This window comes from Rhopilema esculentum, chromosome 7 (assembly GCF_057945365.1).
Source record: "Rhopilema esculentum isolate cy_ngs chromosome 7, ASM5794536v1, whole genome shotgun sequence".
Lineage (NCBI taxonomy): Eukaryota > Metazoa > Cnidaria > Scyphozoa > Rhizostomeae > Rhizostomatidae > Rhopilema > Rhopilema esculentum.
The window spans coordinates 4,422,373-4,438,551 of NC_142821.1; the positions used below are offsets into that span (position 1 = coordinate 4,422,373).

Sequence of the window (16,179 nt, forward strand, 5' to 3'; positions counted from 1 at the left end):
ACAATTTACAAGTAAAACAACTATGTATAACAACCTTATTAGTTCAGTACAAATTTAAGAAAATTCATAAACGGGGTATGATTTGCGTCTTCTAAAAATATTTCTGTTTCTTTAATGCCTTTGTACCGTTTATCACCAGGGATTTTTAAGTAAGCATATTTATACATATCAACGTTGTCTTGGATCCAGAAAAAGTTTTTGATACCGGAATTGGTATGAAAGTCAAGTGTGTTGAGCTGATGACAAATAAAAGTAGCGATTCGGCCATCATTTATGATGCACTGCATAGAAACAGGTTCAATTTCCTTCATACCAAGATCATTTTCTGGTTTTGACATTGCATGAGCAAATGCATGCGCAAATGTATACAGCAGGCCTACAAAGAAAAGAAAATTGAGGGTTCCCATGCTAAGATCCATACATCATTCAAAGAATACAATAGACCAGGTTGTAGTAAACAAAAATGTTGCTTGAAAAGTTGTGACTAGAGACGGATCTTGAGTTATTAGTTTACATATCGGGTAGAAATTTTATATGATTGTAACAGACAATTTGAATTTAAGAGACGCAAAAATGAAGTCAAGAAATTAAAAAGTGTTCTTAACTCATCTTTCTTTTCAATTATTTCTAGTTACCAGCTCATGGGTAAAATTTTGGGTATAAACAGTTAGACATTTGAATTTGAGATATTTCATTCTGAGATGAATATAAAAAAGTTATTGAAGCTGCTCATCAAATCCGATCAAAGCATTTTCAAAAGTTTCACTTCCAAAGTCGAAAGTTCCACATCACTTACCATGACCAATAAGTCTCTTCATTTCTGGAGATCTTTTATCAGGTGCAATGAACAGAGTATGAGGGCTTTGGAAAGGAGACTTCTCTAGAAATGGCGCCACTATTTTGTTTGGTGCTTTCAAATGCTGAAAATTAAAAACTGGGCTAAACACTTCATCCCAATCAACTTCACAATTAGCTGATGCAGATATCTCATCTTTGGTAGCAAATGGATTAACAGGGTTCTTGGACATCATCAGAAAACTTCTTTTTGGCTTCCCAGAAATTTGTATAGCATATTCATTGCAGCGGTTAACTGTGGTAGTAACATGTTGCTTGTAAAACACTGACTTTTCAAAGTTTGACTTGTAACTAGAAAAGAATGAATTCTTAATAAAAGTCTGGTATCAGAAAAGAACTTAAAAGTCTGCAGATCCTAATAGCCAAGCTAAATGTAAAGAGAAAGTTGAAAACAGCCTAATACTATACCTTACATAAAACAAATCACTTTCTATGGGAAAATTCCTGTGGAATATGGACTTAAATTAATGGCTTGAGCTTCTATAGAGCTAACAAAAGCATAATTTTTTTCTGGTTCTTTGCTACATAATTTTTAAAATCTCCTTTACTCCTTGAACAACTTCTAATATATCTTTTAACAAATTTAGTTTACGTGTAAAAGACGCATGATAAGCTGAAGTCTAAAAAATCGTCAAACAAGCTAAGTTTAAAAAAAGCTATTATTGATCTTAATAAAGATCTAGGAGCACAATAAAGAGCCTTTTAGGCCAGAAATGAACATTACATTTTGATAAGCCTTTTGCCAACAAACATAATTCTTTTTTGAATTTGAAGGTTGGGTCATGAATTTTCAGGCAGGTTTGTGGCAAATCATGTGTATATTGCTACAAAAGGCATGGTAGGATATAAGCAAAAGAACAAAACCTGCTGAACAAGTTTTGTTGTTCTAGGACCCCATTCATAAAGTATCATATCACTTTGCCTGTGCCACTTTGATCCTGCTATGAAAGGTCCCTCGTTTTGCATTGATCTTCACACTGTGTAAACATAAACTTGCATAAACTTGCATATGACCTGCATAAACTTGATATGAATTTGTAGTCATTCTTTGTTTTCATTGCCTTTAAGAACAGTTCTGTCCAACCTTTCTTTTAGGAGGGCTACTTTCAGATTTTAGCAATAACTTGAGGGCCACTTAAATATTTATTAAATATCACTGCAAGATGCTTGCATGTTAGATAGCTGCAAGATGCTTGTTTGTTAGGCCCTGTTCACATAGAAACAATTGCGTACCAAGCCATATAGGGAAGGGGGCTGTAGATCTGCCAATCTGTCATTATTTTCCCACCAAATGCCCAATTATTTCATGTAACACCCAATAGCAGAAGGTAACCATGGACTGTGTTTATTATTGCAAAAATTAACCAACAATTCTTTATAACCATACAAAAAAAGACAATAATATCATGTCAATTGTCTGCAGCAATCTTTTAGATCCAGTATATGCTTGTTTTGCTGAAAAGCCAGTATCCGCTTAACATAATTGTCAAAATCTGACATCTGAAACAATCTTTGGATTTGCCAAACCATACTAAAACAACAACAAATGCATAAATGCATAGAAAAATGCCCTCAATCCACAGTTCTGCAGAGCAATACAACCCCACATCGTTCTGTTTCAAAAGGTGGAATGCTCAGGGGTTGTACTCACATGTGGAACACTCTAAATTGTTCCATTTTAGTGATACAAAAAGTGGTGTTACTCATTGGGGTGAACTGATTTGTGGGGTGAATGAACTGAAGCTAAATGCTTGAAATACAGAAATACAGACATGTGAACTAGTAAACTCTCTGTTGAAATTCTAACACAGAAGGGAGAGCAGAGTGATTTTGTTCCCTGGTTAAAAGAAGAAAAAAAAGTATATAATTGGTTTGTTTCTGTCTGGGGAATCAATTTATTTGTTCTAAAATTTGAAATTTGATTTTAACATTATGCAATTGTTTCCATGTACACAGGGCTTTAGTCTGCTTCTGCAATAACAGTTCTTTTCGTTTACTGCGTGCGATCGCACCTGCACACGCACATATTAAATTGTGTGTGCTTTCATCACACACGCAAACAGGTGTTTTGCAGTTTTCTGTTAACAAGAATTTCCCATGGTCTCATGATTGTTTATCCTTTTCCCTTGTTACTTGATTAGCACTTTTGACCACAATATGATTTTTCCAATTATCGGTAGTTATGTTTGACTTTTGACTGAATGCTCCTTTCAACTTAGCGTCTCGTCATTCAGCTAAGTTGCCATTAGCATGGTAACAGGGGCGGACACTTGGTCAAATATTGGGGGGGCAAGCCTATTGTTTTAATAAGATGACGTCACATTTCCCATTGTTTTAGAACAAAAGACCATTGTTCTCTAAAGTATTGGGGGGGGCGATCGCCCCCCCTCGCCCCCCCAAGTGTCCGCCACTGCATGGTAAGTGTAATAACTGATTTTCTGTCAAAACGTAATTAGGCCCTGAAAGCAAGTAGCTGTTGGAAACAATTTTTACTTGCTTTTGTAACTTTGGAGAGTGACAACGACTTTTGAAAGATGGCTGCTGAGGGCAACAAAATCTGTTATGTATTGATTGAATTGAGTTTTCCTCTTGCACATATTCGAGTGGCTTTTACCTTTCTTGCTTCTTTACAAATTTTATCAATTTTTGCCAACTTCTCAGATGTGATGGGCCTCTTTCATTACCACGTAAATGTGAAATGACCTTGGTCAACATCCTGAGGGTTCCAAAGATGCAAAGAGTCTAGCATGCGACATAGACAAAATCAGACATTGCCTTGGGTCTCTGGATCAAAAGACGTTACCTATCTAAGGTGTGCCTCATACAAGGCACTGTGGAATTGTTTCAGAGAATTTTCACTATGTCTGAAGCCAACTAAAATATCAAATGATACTAAAAAAAGTAGAAAATGAAAACTGATTTAAAATTTGCTATTGTTAATAATATGACGAATATAAAAAATCTGTTTTCTGCTATCTTATAGAGATTATGCTCTCCTTTGGTTTTCAGGAGCTTTACCACACGAAAGAACAAAAAAGTATATTCCTTGCATAGGACCCAGTATGTAGAACATGGCGACGGTGAAACCAAAATGCAGACATGATATCATCAAGGAAACAACTGAAAGCTAGATATATTCACTTCAAATCTGGAAAAACTGACAGTTTTGGCACACCTGGCATTTTTGGGAAAATTTTGTGCACCAGCACCTGAGGTGCAAGGCTATTGGCACATCAAAGATCTTGTCAAAGTCGGTCATACCCTGCAAATTAACACAGATGGAGTCAGTTATCAATTTGGTTTTTGAAGCAGTCTAGACAGAGGCACCACGAGGCACTAATAACTATATCCTTGTTAAAGTTTCAGTATTAAATGCTCAATTAGAGGCAAGAACCACCAGGCTGGAAAACTTGTATATATTCAACACTGGAGTCTTGTGCTTGCACCTCCAGCCTCTAGTGACCCAAAATATCAATGAATCAATGTTTATTATACTATAGTAACATATGTATTAGAATCGTTGCTTGCAGCTCAAAAGCTTCTGCTCACAGATCACAGTTGATACGTGCGTTTGGTTGCCGGATGCGTCAGCAAAATCATACATGTTTTCCAGCCTGGAAGAACCAACCTAAGAAACAGGAAGGTGATTCTACCTCAGGTGCACCAGTAACATACTTTACTGGGTTATAATAAAAAAGTTGTGTTGTATCTACCTTTTGGATGTTTCTTTCCATGTAGTCTGTAGCATATTTAAGAATATATTAAGAACTGAATGTTTCTTTCGGTGAAGCTCTTCTTCTCCGTAACAGAACAACATTGAATCTTTAATGTGGCCTTCAAATTTCTCAAAAATTTCCTCAACAAGCTCGTCGTCTAAATTCAGTGGTTTATCAAAGCAAGAAGGAAGACCAGGTTTCAAAATAGATTTTGATATATAGCAAGCTTGTTTCTTCTCATCCTCGATTTTTGAACTATTAGTGTAGATAAACATGTCTTCTACATCACAGTTATTCTCGATTGATGACTTTGGGGCAACTTGAACCGCTTCAGAATTAAATAAACGAACTCTTGAAGGAACTTGCACCCCAAGGTGTTTCAAACGCACAATCTGTCCGGGAAAGCCACTAGCTTGCCAGTTTGTCCGTATATGTGATGAAAAAACAATCTTGAAAGATCTATTTAACGGATAAAGGTGTCTAACAGATCTTCCCACCCAATCCATGACTGTAACTATGCGCATTCACGTCGCACGTTGAGATTGTGGGTTTGGATTAGGCCATTAACAAAATCGGCTCGCCAAAAAGAGGCTGGACTTAGAATATAAACTTTCTAAACAGGGGGCAGGGGCTTTTTTCTCTAAAGCAAAATTTTCAATCATGTTTAATTTTTGTCATTGTTGAAGTGGAGTTTAGTTTATCAAGGGGCGGGGGCAGGGGGTTGTTTAGAAATCAATTTAGCCGAAATTCCGCGTCCCAAAAACTGCTTGCCAGAAAAGCCAAGGTTTTGCCAGGTTCTGTTTTGCACGACGTAGATTCCGCTAATCCATAAAACTTTTTTAAAATTTCACATATTTCGTGTACCATTTCGTGTGCCATTTCGCGTCGGGCTAATGTGGAGAACTCCGTCGTTCCGTCGAAAAATCTATGACTAATTTTCTTCAATTTCCGTTGTTCCGTAAACCACTATGACCCCCACTTAAGGCAAACACTCTTGTTGATACATTCCATCCTTGTAATGGTGTAGATTGTGTAAGCGCACACTTGATTTATCATTTTAGAAAGCTCCTAATACGCGAACACTTCTATATGTGAGACTGCCAGATGACGTCATTTTATGCAATTTCCCTCACTGCAATCCTTCCAGACGTTTCTTTCATAGCCTCGTATTCATCCCAACGACTTCAGCTTTCTTTTCACTTTAGGTAGGACGGCGGCGAGCTTAGTTAGGAGCAGAAGCGTGAATCTCGCTTGATTTCAAACAAGATGGTAAAAGAAACAAAATATTATGATTTATTAGGGGTACCACCAACTGCCACTAACGAGCAGCTGAAGAAATCTTACAGAAAACTAGCACTGAAGTTTCATCCAGACAAGAATCCAGAAGGCGGCGAAAAATTCAAGGAAATCAGTCAGGCCTATGAAGTTCTCTCCGATGAAAAGAAGAGGAAGATATATGACCAAGGAGGAGAGCAGGCCCTCAAAGAGGGTGGTGGTCCAGGTGATTTCCACTCGCCTTTCGACATATTTGATATGTTTTTTGGTGGTGGAAAAAGACGAAACCCAGGAGAAAAACCTCGTGGTAGGAATGCGATACATCAGTTGAAAGTGACATTAGAGGAACTCTATAGCGGCGCCACTCGACAGCTGTCGATTCAGAAGAACGTTATTTGTGATGGTTGCAATGGGATAGGTGGTAAAGAAGGGTCTGTTGAAAAATGCAAACCTTGTCAAGGCACTGGTATTGTGATAAAATTGCGTCAAATTGGACCTGGAATGGTGCAACAGATCCAGCAGCCTTGTCATGAGTGTGGGCAAACTGGTGAAAAAATCAAAGAAAAAGATAAATGCAAGAAATGCAATGGGAAGAAAATTGTTAAAGAGAAGAATGTACTGGAATGTCATATTTTGCAAGGAATGAGTGATGGGCAAAAAATAACCTTTCCCGGAGAAGCTGATCAAGCCCCTAATACAGAACCAGGTGATGTTGTTATTGTATTAGATGAAAAAGAACACCCTGTTTTCCAAAGAAATGGTAGCAATCTAGTTATGAAAATGACAATCACATTGTCAGAAGCCCTATGTGGATTTAAGAGACTGATACCTACATTAGATGACCGTACTTTGCTTGTAACATCTGAGCCTGGAGAGATAGTTAGGCCAGGTGAGCTAAAGTGCATTGAACATGAAGGAATGCCCACCTACAAAAGGGTGTATAATAAAGGTAGCCTCATCATCAAATTCGATGTTAAGTTTCCTGAGGATAATTGGATAGAGCGGAACAAACTTATGGCCCTAGAAAACTATCTTCCTAAGAGGGAGGAATACATCATATCTGATCTTGCAGAAGCTGTTAATCTCAAAGATTATGACCAAGATGGAAGCAACAGGAACCCATACACGGAAGGATATGATGATGATGAAGAAGAACAAGGGAACCATGGCAGAGGTGTACAATGTCAGACTTCTTAGTGCTTGTAGATAAGAAATGTTTAGAAGCAGCAATGTAGTATGCAGTTTGTCAGAAGTTTATCAAAGTGTTTTCTCTGGTATTTGAGAGAAACATGCTTTACTTCAAATGTGGTTTTCTTCAACTTGGCCTACTTTTAGGTATTCATTGTTCTGGGTGTGCATTCTTTTTGAAGCATTTTCTTTGATGGAAAAGTAGATGGAATATAAATACATACCGTAATGCCTCAAATGAGTGCCTGGGCACTTTTTTCATTTTTGAGGCTCCAGGCTGGGCGCTTATTCAAGGGAGGCACTTAATTGAGGGGGGCGCTTGTTTAAAGAGTAGACTTGGGTGCAAATTATCTTGTTCATTAATCTTTCTTGTTGAATAGTCTTCCAATTATGTTTTCGTTGAAAATTCAAATAAACGCCTGTTTCTGAAGGTTGAAGGATGGGCGCTTATTTGAGGGGTGGGCACTTATTCAAGGGAGGTGCTTATTCAATAACTTCACCTCTAGGGTGGGTCCTTATTTGAGGGGGCTCTTATTTGAGGGGGGTGCTTGTTCAAGGCATTACAGTAACTTTAAAATGGGCTTTGCTCAAAACATCATCAATACACTTGCTCTTTCTTCGTGCAATTTTATCAAAAATTCAAGTTAAATTTTACTTTACCTTTGCTAGTGAAATGCTCAATGCCAGCATTTTATAATAATTTCATGTAAGTTTAATTTTGTTCACCTGCCATTTAATCAGTGTGCTTTTTATTCCTATGTGTGTGGTAGTTTTTTATATGAATATCTTGATGTTTAGATACCGCAAATCCTCCAATAAGCCCCTGGGGGCTTATTTGCAAAAAATGAATTTTTGGGTGGGGGCTTATTCGAGGATTTACGGTATTTAGATGAACAAAGTTATGCTCAGATTGCTTTTTAGAGGATTTGTGAATAACTAATACTTGACAGGAATTGCTATGGATGTGAACCATTTTTAAATGCTGAAGCAAGAAAATTGAATCTAGACGCTTTGGTGTTTATAGCATGGGTGGTATAATTTATTTCAACACCATCACACAATGCAGTAATTTATTTCAACAGACCTCAATTAAGTCTAGGACCTACCTTGTGGCACCAAAGGCATGGTAGCATCCAAAACTGTTTAAATATATGTAGAGCAGGTGACATAGCATCACTAGGCATGCAGTGATGGTGCTAAAGCCAAGGACAGAAAATATTATTTAAGCCATGCCCTTTTAATGTAAGAAAACAATGTTTTACTAACAGGGAACATCAATTTTATGAACAGGAAATGCCAAATACTATGTGTTGTCTACATAAAGACAGTTTCAAAATTATAGAAGCACCACAAAATATACTTTACTTTAATATAATGCCCCCCATATTTTTCACTGAACTTGAAGGTAATACTAAATTGATCCTGCCAAAAACTGGGGAACATGTCCCCCCTAAAGGTTTGGCATGGCCCAGGTGGTGTCAATATTAGAGGTCTGAGATTTGACAAGTATCAAATTTAGGGATCTGTTAATCAAGACGAAAACATATTATTTGGGATCTTCGCGTTTTAAGGGAATACTATTTGGGGTCTCAGCAATTAGGGACTCAATTTTTGGGGCTCCTTAAAACTGTGACACGATATTTGGGCAACAGCAAAAAAAATTGGTGACATGATCCTGGTATAAAAAGGTAGGGTTACCCCCTGGAAACCCAGCCTCTTTTTCAGAAAACGCTTAATCGATTACGCGCGAATTTTGTATTTAACATGGCTACCAAAAAGGAACCAGAAGGCCTTTTGCTGGGTCCATCTGAATTCTCAAGGAAGCTAGTCAAATCAGGAAATAACGATAGCGCTTCAACATACAATGTGAAGAAGGCGCAGACAATTTCTTCAAAAAATCTAGTGCCTCCTTCAGAGTGGACAGTGAAGAAAGTTGGAACAAATGAACAAGATAAGAAAGTTAGAGAAGACATCAGTTTCGGACATCATTTAAAACAACACGATGATAACCAAAAAGAAAATAGTATAGAAAAGAGGCATGCCGCTCTTGCTAAATCGAAAACATGTATACCAATTGATAAAGACAAAAGACAGCTTGAAGATACGACCAAGAAGCTTATGGCAGAAATAAAATCTTGTAAAGAGGACAATCGAAAAATGCACGAAGACTTGGCTGCCCAGCTTCAGCCACTGATAAAAGTTAATAAAGATGCAAGCGAATCAACTGTAGATCAAAGTGGACCACCTCAAGATTTTCGACGGCAAGAAGAGCTTGATCATAAAAGAAATGTTCAATTTCAAGAGCTTTTGCAAATGAAAGTTCAGAAACAGACAGATAACATAGACAAAGTCATGAAGCAGTTCTTGGAACATCAATCCGAGATAAATGCCGATAATGAAAAGTTGAGAAGGAAATATTCACGACTTAATGAAGAGTACAAAGATGTCAAAATCCATCTTGAGAAACAGTTAGAGATGAAAGAGAAACAATGCAAAGATTATGTTATAAAATTGCAGGTGCTTGAAGATGAGTTACAGAAGATGAAAAGGCAAAGCCAAACAGAGATCCACCGGTTAAAGAATGAATTAAAAATGAAGGAAACGACTGTCACTAATCTTCAGTCAATTAAAGATGCCAGTGAAAAAACATTTCAACAACTGCAAGCGTCTAGAGATGCAGAAACAAAAACCATTATAACAGAATATGATACAAAACTAGCATCATTAAAACTTCTTTTATCAAAACATGAAAAGGATTTGCAGCAAGAAGCAGATAAAAAGAAAGACCTAGAAAATACTCTGAAAGAGAAAGAAAAACTTTTTGAGAAAAATTTGCAATCTAAAGATGACGAAGTAAATGTACTCAAAGATCAGTTAGAAAGTAAAGAAAAAGGATTGAGCAAGTTAACTGTGGAACTGGAACTGAGTAGAAATCAGGTAGAGGAACTGAAGTTTGATATGCAGACCAAACAAGAATTGTACGAAAAAGAATTAGCCGATATGAAGAAAAACCAAGAGAATTTATTGAAAGGTGACCTCCACAAAACAAACACAATGAAAGGTGAGCTATAGATGTGACTATTCCATTCTATATGGAAATAGTCACAGATATGGCAATAAACTGTCAATAGCTGATCATCTTGTAAACATACAATAGGGTTATAATTTCAGTTGTTTTTATGGGGACTCAGACATTTCCAAAGATAATAAAAAACCATTTGCTTCCAAATTAACAATCCCTTTTGTTCCTAGTTTTCTAAAACAAAGGTCTTATGATTCTATCCCCCCTACAATACTAATATAGACAAATGTAATATAAAACCTTAATTTGTTAAACCTGGAGAGCAACAAATATTTTTATTTCAATTGAAAACAGGCACTCTAAGATATCTGCATCAAAATTGGGCTGATGAATAGTACAGTCATTGTTGTTCTTTGGTCCTTTCAATGTAACCACCATATTTTACATATTATGTAAATTATTTTACATTGGTCACAGTAAGAAAACTAAAATGAAAATGACAATATATGTAAATGTACATATATTGGTTTTTTCTCTAATTCCTTTGAAATAAATGGTGTAGAAGCTAGACCAATCCATTGTATGTGCAAAAATCCTTATGAAAATTACTTTCAGCTGGTTTGTTAAGCAGTGTCATATAGTATCCTTAGATACCAAAACTATTAACATCAGAAAATTCACTCCTCTTTGCTCCTTGTTTGCTTTGTTTTAGCTGCACTTGGGAGCAAATCAAATGAGTTAGAAAATGCAAAATCAGAAATAAAGCAACTTCATGATTACATTGCTGAAAAACAATCAGAGGAAGAAAATCCCCAAAACTTGAAGGCAAGGGTTAACACTCTAACAGAGGATAATTCACAGCTGAAAGAGACTTGTGCAAGTTTGGAGTCTGCTGTCCAGTTTCTGAATATTCATGTTTCATCATTGAACAATGTAATAAAAATACAAGAAACTGAGCTATTGAGAGATGGTACCCTTCTTGGTGGTGGGAGAATTAAAAGGGCTTTATCAACATGGAGAGAAAAAGTTTTTTCATTATTAGTGCAGTTGAAATCTTTGGAAATTTCAGACAGAGATAGTACACAGAAGTTGCAGAATCAGGTTTGTTTATTAAATTGCAAACTAGCCAATTTATTGAAAACATATATTTCTCATCTTTTTAGATTATATTTTTTCATATGATGGTGATATAATGCGAAAGGGGCAACAATAACTCAAGGATGGCAACATTAAATTCTCATTCAAGGTAGCACTTGAAAAGACAATGTAAAAATGTCTGAAAATAACCTGTTTATTATTTTGTAGCTTAAGGACTTCAAGAAACAATCACAGGAGAACAAAACAAAGATTGAACTACTTGAAGCACACCTAGCAGAAAAGAATGCTGATTTAGAGGTCAAATCCAGTCAGATCAGAGCGCTTACAGTTGAAGTATCATCATTGCAAGAAAAACTTTCCAAGCAGGAACAGAAAAATGAAAAAGCCAGCATTTGTGTAGCAAGCATAAAGAACAAAATAGAAGTATTTGAGAAGTTATTAAGTGAGAAGTTTGAGCCAATTGAAAACAAGCTCATGGGCCTCAGGTCGCTTGCCAATAGAGTAACATTTGCTCACAAACGTCTTGGGGTGATTAAAGGTGAATATATATTGACCCTTACATTTATATTATTATTTTAACTACCAACAAAGCATTCTTCTGATAATTGATCCATGATAATGCAGATCTATGATCTTAAATGATAATGCATGAAAAGAAGATATTACTTTCACAATAAGTTTTAATTTTTAAAACATGCTGTTACAAAGACTGATTTCTCAATTAAAATTATTACTATTTTATTATTCCTAATGTATGCATGCAACGTTAGTTCCAAGATTACCAAAGGAGATCTAATAAGCCCCCCCCCCTTCTATGAAGACATCATCTCTAATAAATTTCCTTTCCAAACAGAAACTCCATATTTCCCAAAGAAGGCCTAACAATTTAAGGCAAGGCCTTATCATTCAAACATGGAGTCTTTTTAAAGCTGGACCTCAAGCTACTGTAAAAGCTTTTTAAGACCAAAATTCCAATGTTTCTCAAAACTTTGAATGTTGTTAGTAAAACCTTTGTTGTAAAAAGATAATTTTTTCCCATTTTCAGACCTGTTTGACAGAAAAGAAGCACACTTGAAATCAAAATTTGAAAAAATCAAATCCAGTGGCAAAGGTTTGAAACTTATCAGAATTTTTTATCTTATCCTTTAATAAAATGTAATTAAAAGCAAAGTGTCCTGCTTCAAGAGTCAAAAAGAGACAAAAGCCTCTCTAACACTCTGTATAAGAGTGGTCTCATAGACACTAAAAATGAACAAACAGCTGTTTCAGTTTTTAGAGCAAGGTAGTAGCTAATTAACTAAGACTCGGAAGGTAACACAAAGACAACTGGACAGCAGTGTCAGTGCTGATGATAAGGAGACTTTTTGACAAAAATTTAGTTTCATATTGATTGACGGTGTATCAGGCATGGTCGTAAGACTTTTACCAGGGGAGTTGTAAGACTTTTACCAGGGGAGTCGTAAGACTTTTACCAGGAGAGCTGTGAACAGGTCTCCTAGTAGTTTTCAGGTGAGCTATAAGAACCGTTAAACAAAGGAAAAATTGATTTCAAGAAGAGCAACTCTCTTTTTAGAATAATTTAGGAGAACAATTTTTAGCTCCCCTTCTGCATTTGCGGATAGCATGAAGGAGAGCAAAAGCTATAATGGCTCTCCTCAAATAGCCAGGCATGTGTATCATAATTTTATCATGTTGTATTAACTTTCTATTGAAGTTCTTATTGTCATGATTTTGTAATTAAATAGATTAATACAGTTTTGTTTAAATTGCCAATAGAATTTGTTCAAGTTTACTTTCAGAATGCCAATGGGGTATCAATAAGAAATTTGGTTGTATTGTAACTAATTGGTAAGTTTCTATTTTATGAGATGATGAAGGTGAAGAAGAGCTTACTGGGTATGACAAGAAAAGTTTACTGGCAGAAATAGAGCATCTAACAAATGACAGAAAGGTATTGACAGATCAAGTTAGAAGAGATACTGAAAAACTGACAACCCTGGAAAAAAAGATGAAGGATGAGTATGAAGTGAAGCTAAAATCCAGAAATGAAGTTATTGAAAGACTGGAAACAGAACTTGAATTAAGCCAAAACAAAAATGAAGAACTAAGATCTGAAATTTCAATTATGGACACAGAGCATGCTGAACTCAATGAAGAAATTACAAATTTGAAATTTGATTTAGAAAGAACAAAGTCAGAGTTTGAAAAAGGTTTGTTATTCAGTGGCAATGATGCCTAGTTCTGCAGTACGTCCTTCTTGGCAACACATATATTTTATTTTTTTTGCCCTTTTTTAGGTTACCTTTTGAACATTAATTACATCACTTTTCAAATAAATAATATTGGAACGTTTAAGAAACTCCTTAAATTCTTTATTTAGCTGAAACTTAGTTGGTATTTTGAATAATTTGGTATAATCCAACTCATATATGTCTTATTTACTAAAGAGGCCACATGGTATAGCCTACTTGGCTACTTGCATCAAACATGGCCTAGCCAAATCAATTATATTTTATGGGAAGCCTATTGTCACACAGGACAGCCTTTTTTAAATGAAATTCATAGGTTTTTCCTTGTGGCCATCATACTGAAGCCAATGTTATATTGTTTCAAATATTGGTTATCTTTGTTTGTGCTGTATGTTTTGTTTATGTTCAACTTTAGTGCTATTTCTTGACACTACAAGAAAATTTGATGCTGAAAGAAGGAGTTTGAATATCAAGTTAAGCATGTGGTAAATTATGCAACCGTTAACATGCATTTGCTGGAATGGCTTGTCTGTACAAATACTTCAGAGAATAAATTTGGTTTTACAAAATCCCCCCTGTTTCATAAAAACTTTTGTTTAATATTTGAATCAGAGATAGATTCTCAACTGGGGAACCAGAGAGAAAAGCACTTTGAAGAATCTTCAAAGATGGAGCGAATGATAAGTGAGACTAAACGAGAGCACACAAAGGCTGTTGTGTCTTTGCAGCAGATAGAAAGGCAACTAGAATGGCAGATAAAAAATCATCAAGATATCATGAAAGAGAAAGAGGAAGAATACAATTATGAATTATCAAAATTAATACAAAAATGCCAAGAACTTGAAAAGGAAAGAAATCTTCTGCTTACAACAATAAAACAAGAAAATATCAAATTGCCACTGCTCAAAGACATGACATCCAAGGCAATTTCAGGTAATTATTGACTAGAACATTTGGTAAAACTGATTGAACAATGTGCTTATTAGAACGTGAGCCCTTATTTGAATGTGTGCTTATGTATAAAGATAACAAAGGCACAGAATGTAATTTTTTATGCACTACCATAAAACCAATAGAAAAGGGGTCTGAAATAGCAATAGATACATCAAAATATCATGTGTTAGCTTGGTAAATGCTTGGGAGGGGGGTAATTAAGGAGGGTAATCTGAAAAGATGTGACCCATAATTTGATGCAAACTATACCCATAATTCCACAAGGAAATAAACATTTTCCAAGTCACACAAAATCATTGTATGTCCTTTGCCCAAAAATCTCACTGATACTGATAATTCCACACTTGTCAAAGAAAACGTACCCCTAAATACTGGCATATCCCAGTACCTCAAACCTATTAAGGTGCCCCCCCAGGGTAAATTAGCAAAGACACCATGAAAAAGCTCAGTTTTTCCTTGAGAAATGCTGTTTCTATTTGTAAACACGTGGAAATAGTTTGCAAACAGTTTGTTGCTTTTTACCTTTTTTAAAATAAGCACAACACTACTCATGATGAGGGATATGCCCCTAATCGAATGAATGTTGTTATTTCTATACTGTCTGTAAAGGTGTGTGCTTATTCAAACATGTATGCTTATTTGTGTGTGTGCTTAAAAGTACTGTATTGAAAACAACGTCTTTTAATTCATCTGTAGCCTTCAAAATGTACCCTAGATCATTTTTAATTCATACGGTAACTATTGAAAAAGGGCTCCAATGAAAGTAAATCAAAGTGCCTTTTTTGTCTCTATGAAAGATTGTTAACACAGATCTTCTTATTATTGACACATCCAACAAAAAGACAAAAAAATTTGTTTTATATATTTTTATGGATGATTGCTGACAGCAAGAAGAATCTCAAAGCCTTCAGTATTGTTCATTGCCATATCAATACTATGTTGTAATAAATAGCTTATTATTAACAAAGCCATATTCTTCACTTTTTCTTTAGCATTTCTTCTATACTTTGTTGAAATTTGGTGTAAAGGCAGAAAGATGTGATATGGTTTTTGTTAAATGTGCAACCTTTTTGTCAAAGAAAAACAACAGCAACAAAACGGCCACGTATTCTGGAATTACGCATCTGAACAATGAATGGTGTTTAGTTTTTACATATTTTGTTTGCAGAACATCAAAAGAAAATTGAAAAACAAACCCGTGCCAAAAGAAGAAAAAACAAAGACCCAATGGAAGGTGCCAGAGGAACGATTGAAAGGCAACCGAAAAACGGAAATGACCCCAAACTATCTGAAATGTTAAGAGAACTGCAGTCTATTTCTGCATCGCTGTTGCAAGAAGATGACACATTACTGGGAAATGAACCACAAACAGAAAGTGACAGAAAATCAGATGAACTGTAATTGTCATAGCATAAAAGACATAGCATAACATGAAATTGCATAGCAAAATGGCATTTTAAATTGAATATCAACTGCAGTTTAACAGTGAACACTTGTACCTTATTTATATGTAACAATTACAGTAAGCTGGTCCAATGGTCAGCTTGTTTTTTGAAATTTAAACAATTATTGAGTTTGAGTGAATATTGAAATTAAATCTCCCTAATAATTATAGCGATGACAATGCTTTGGATGAAACATTCAAAACTATAAATTCCTAGATTTGATAGTAGCTATTCTCTTTTGCAAATATATAAGTTCTTATAATTTTATGAAAGCCTTGACAAATTAAATTCACCATTTTGGATCATGAATTAGGATCAAAGCGTTTGCAAACATAAGCAGAAGGTTGGTAAGCAGAAGGACACAATAGTTAAAGCAA

The 16,179-nt window shown here is 35.5% G+C and overlaps 3 protein-coding genes across 3 annotated transcripts; 2 read left to right on the forward strand and 1 right to left on the reverse strand.

Moving 5' to 3' along the window:
• Positions 1–5,606, reverse strand: LOC135683951 (large ribosomal subunit protein mL37). The gene is made up of 3 exons (XM_065199361.2): positions 4,569–5,606; positions 797–1,146; positions 1–376 (listed from the first exon to the last, which is right to left on the reverse strand). Exons 1-3 carry the CDS (start codon positions 5,093–5,095, stop codon positions 39–41), a joined length of 1,215 nt encoding a protein of 404 aa, XP_065055433.2. The 5' UTR covers positions 5,096–5,606; the 3' UTR covers positions 1–38.
• Positions 5,607–5,749: 143 nt separating this feature from the next.
• LOC135683952 (dnaJ homolog subfamily A member 1) lies at positions 5,750–7,143 on the forward strand. The gene has a single exon (XM_065199362.2). It carries the CDS (start codon positions 5,838–5,840, stop codon positions 7,041–7,043), a length of 1,206 nt encoding a protein of 401 aa, XP_065055434.1. The 5' UTR covers positions 5,750–5,837; the 3' UTR covers positions 7,044–7,143.
• Positions 7,144–7,287: 144 nt separating this feature from the next.
• LOC135683948 (uncharacterized) lies at positions 7,288–16,133 on the forward strand. Its single transcript, XM_065199358.2, has 7 exons — positions 7,288–10,095; positions 10,769–11,157; positions 11,362–11,692; positions 12,200–12,265; positions 13,023–13,364; positions 14,016–14,336; positions 15,526–16,133. The coding sequence occupies exons 1-7, from the start codon at positions 8,799–8,801 to the stop codon at positions 15,756–15,758; spliced, it is 2,979 nt and encodes a 992-aa protein (XP_065055430.2). The 5' UTR covers positions 7,288–8,798; the 3' UTR covers positions 15,759–16,133.
• Positions 16,134–16,179: the final 46 nt, after the last annotated feature.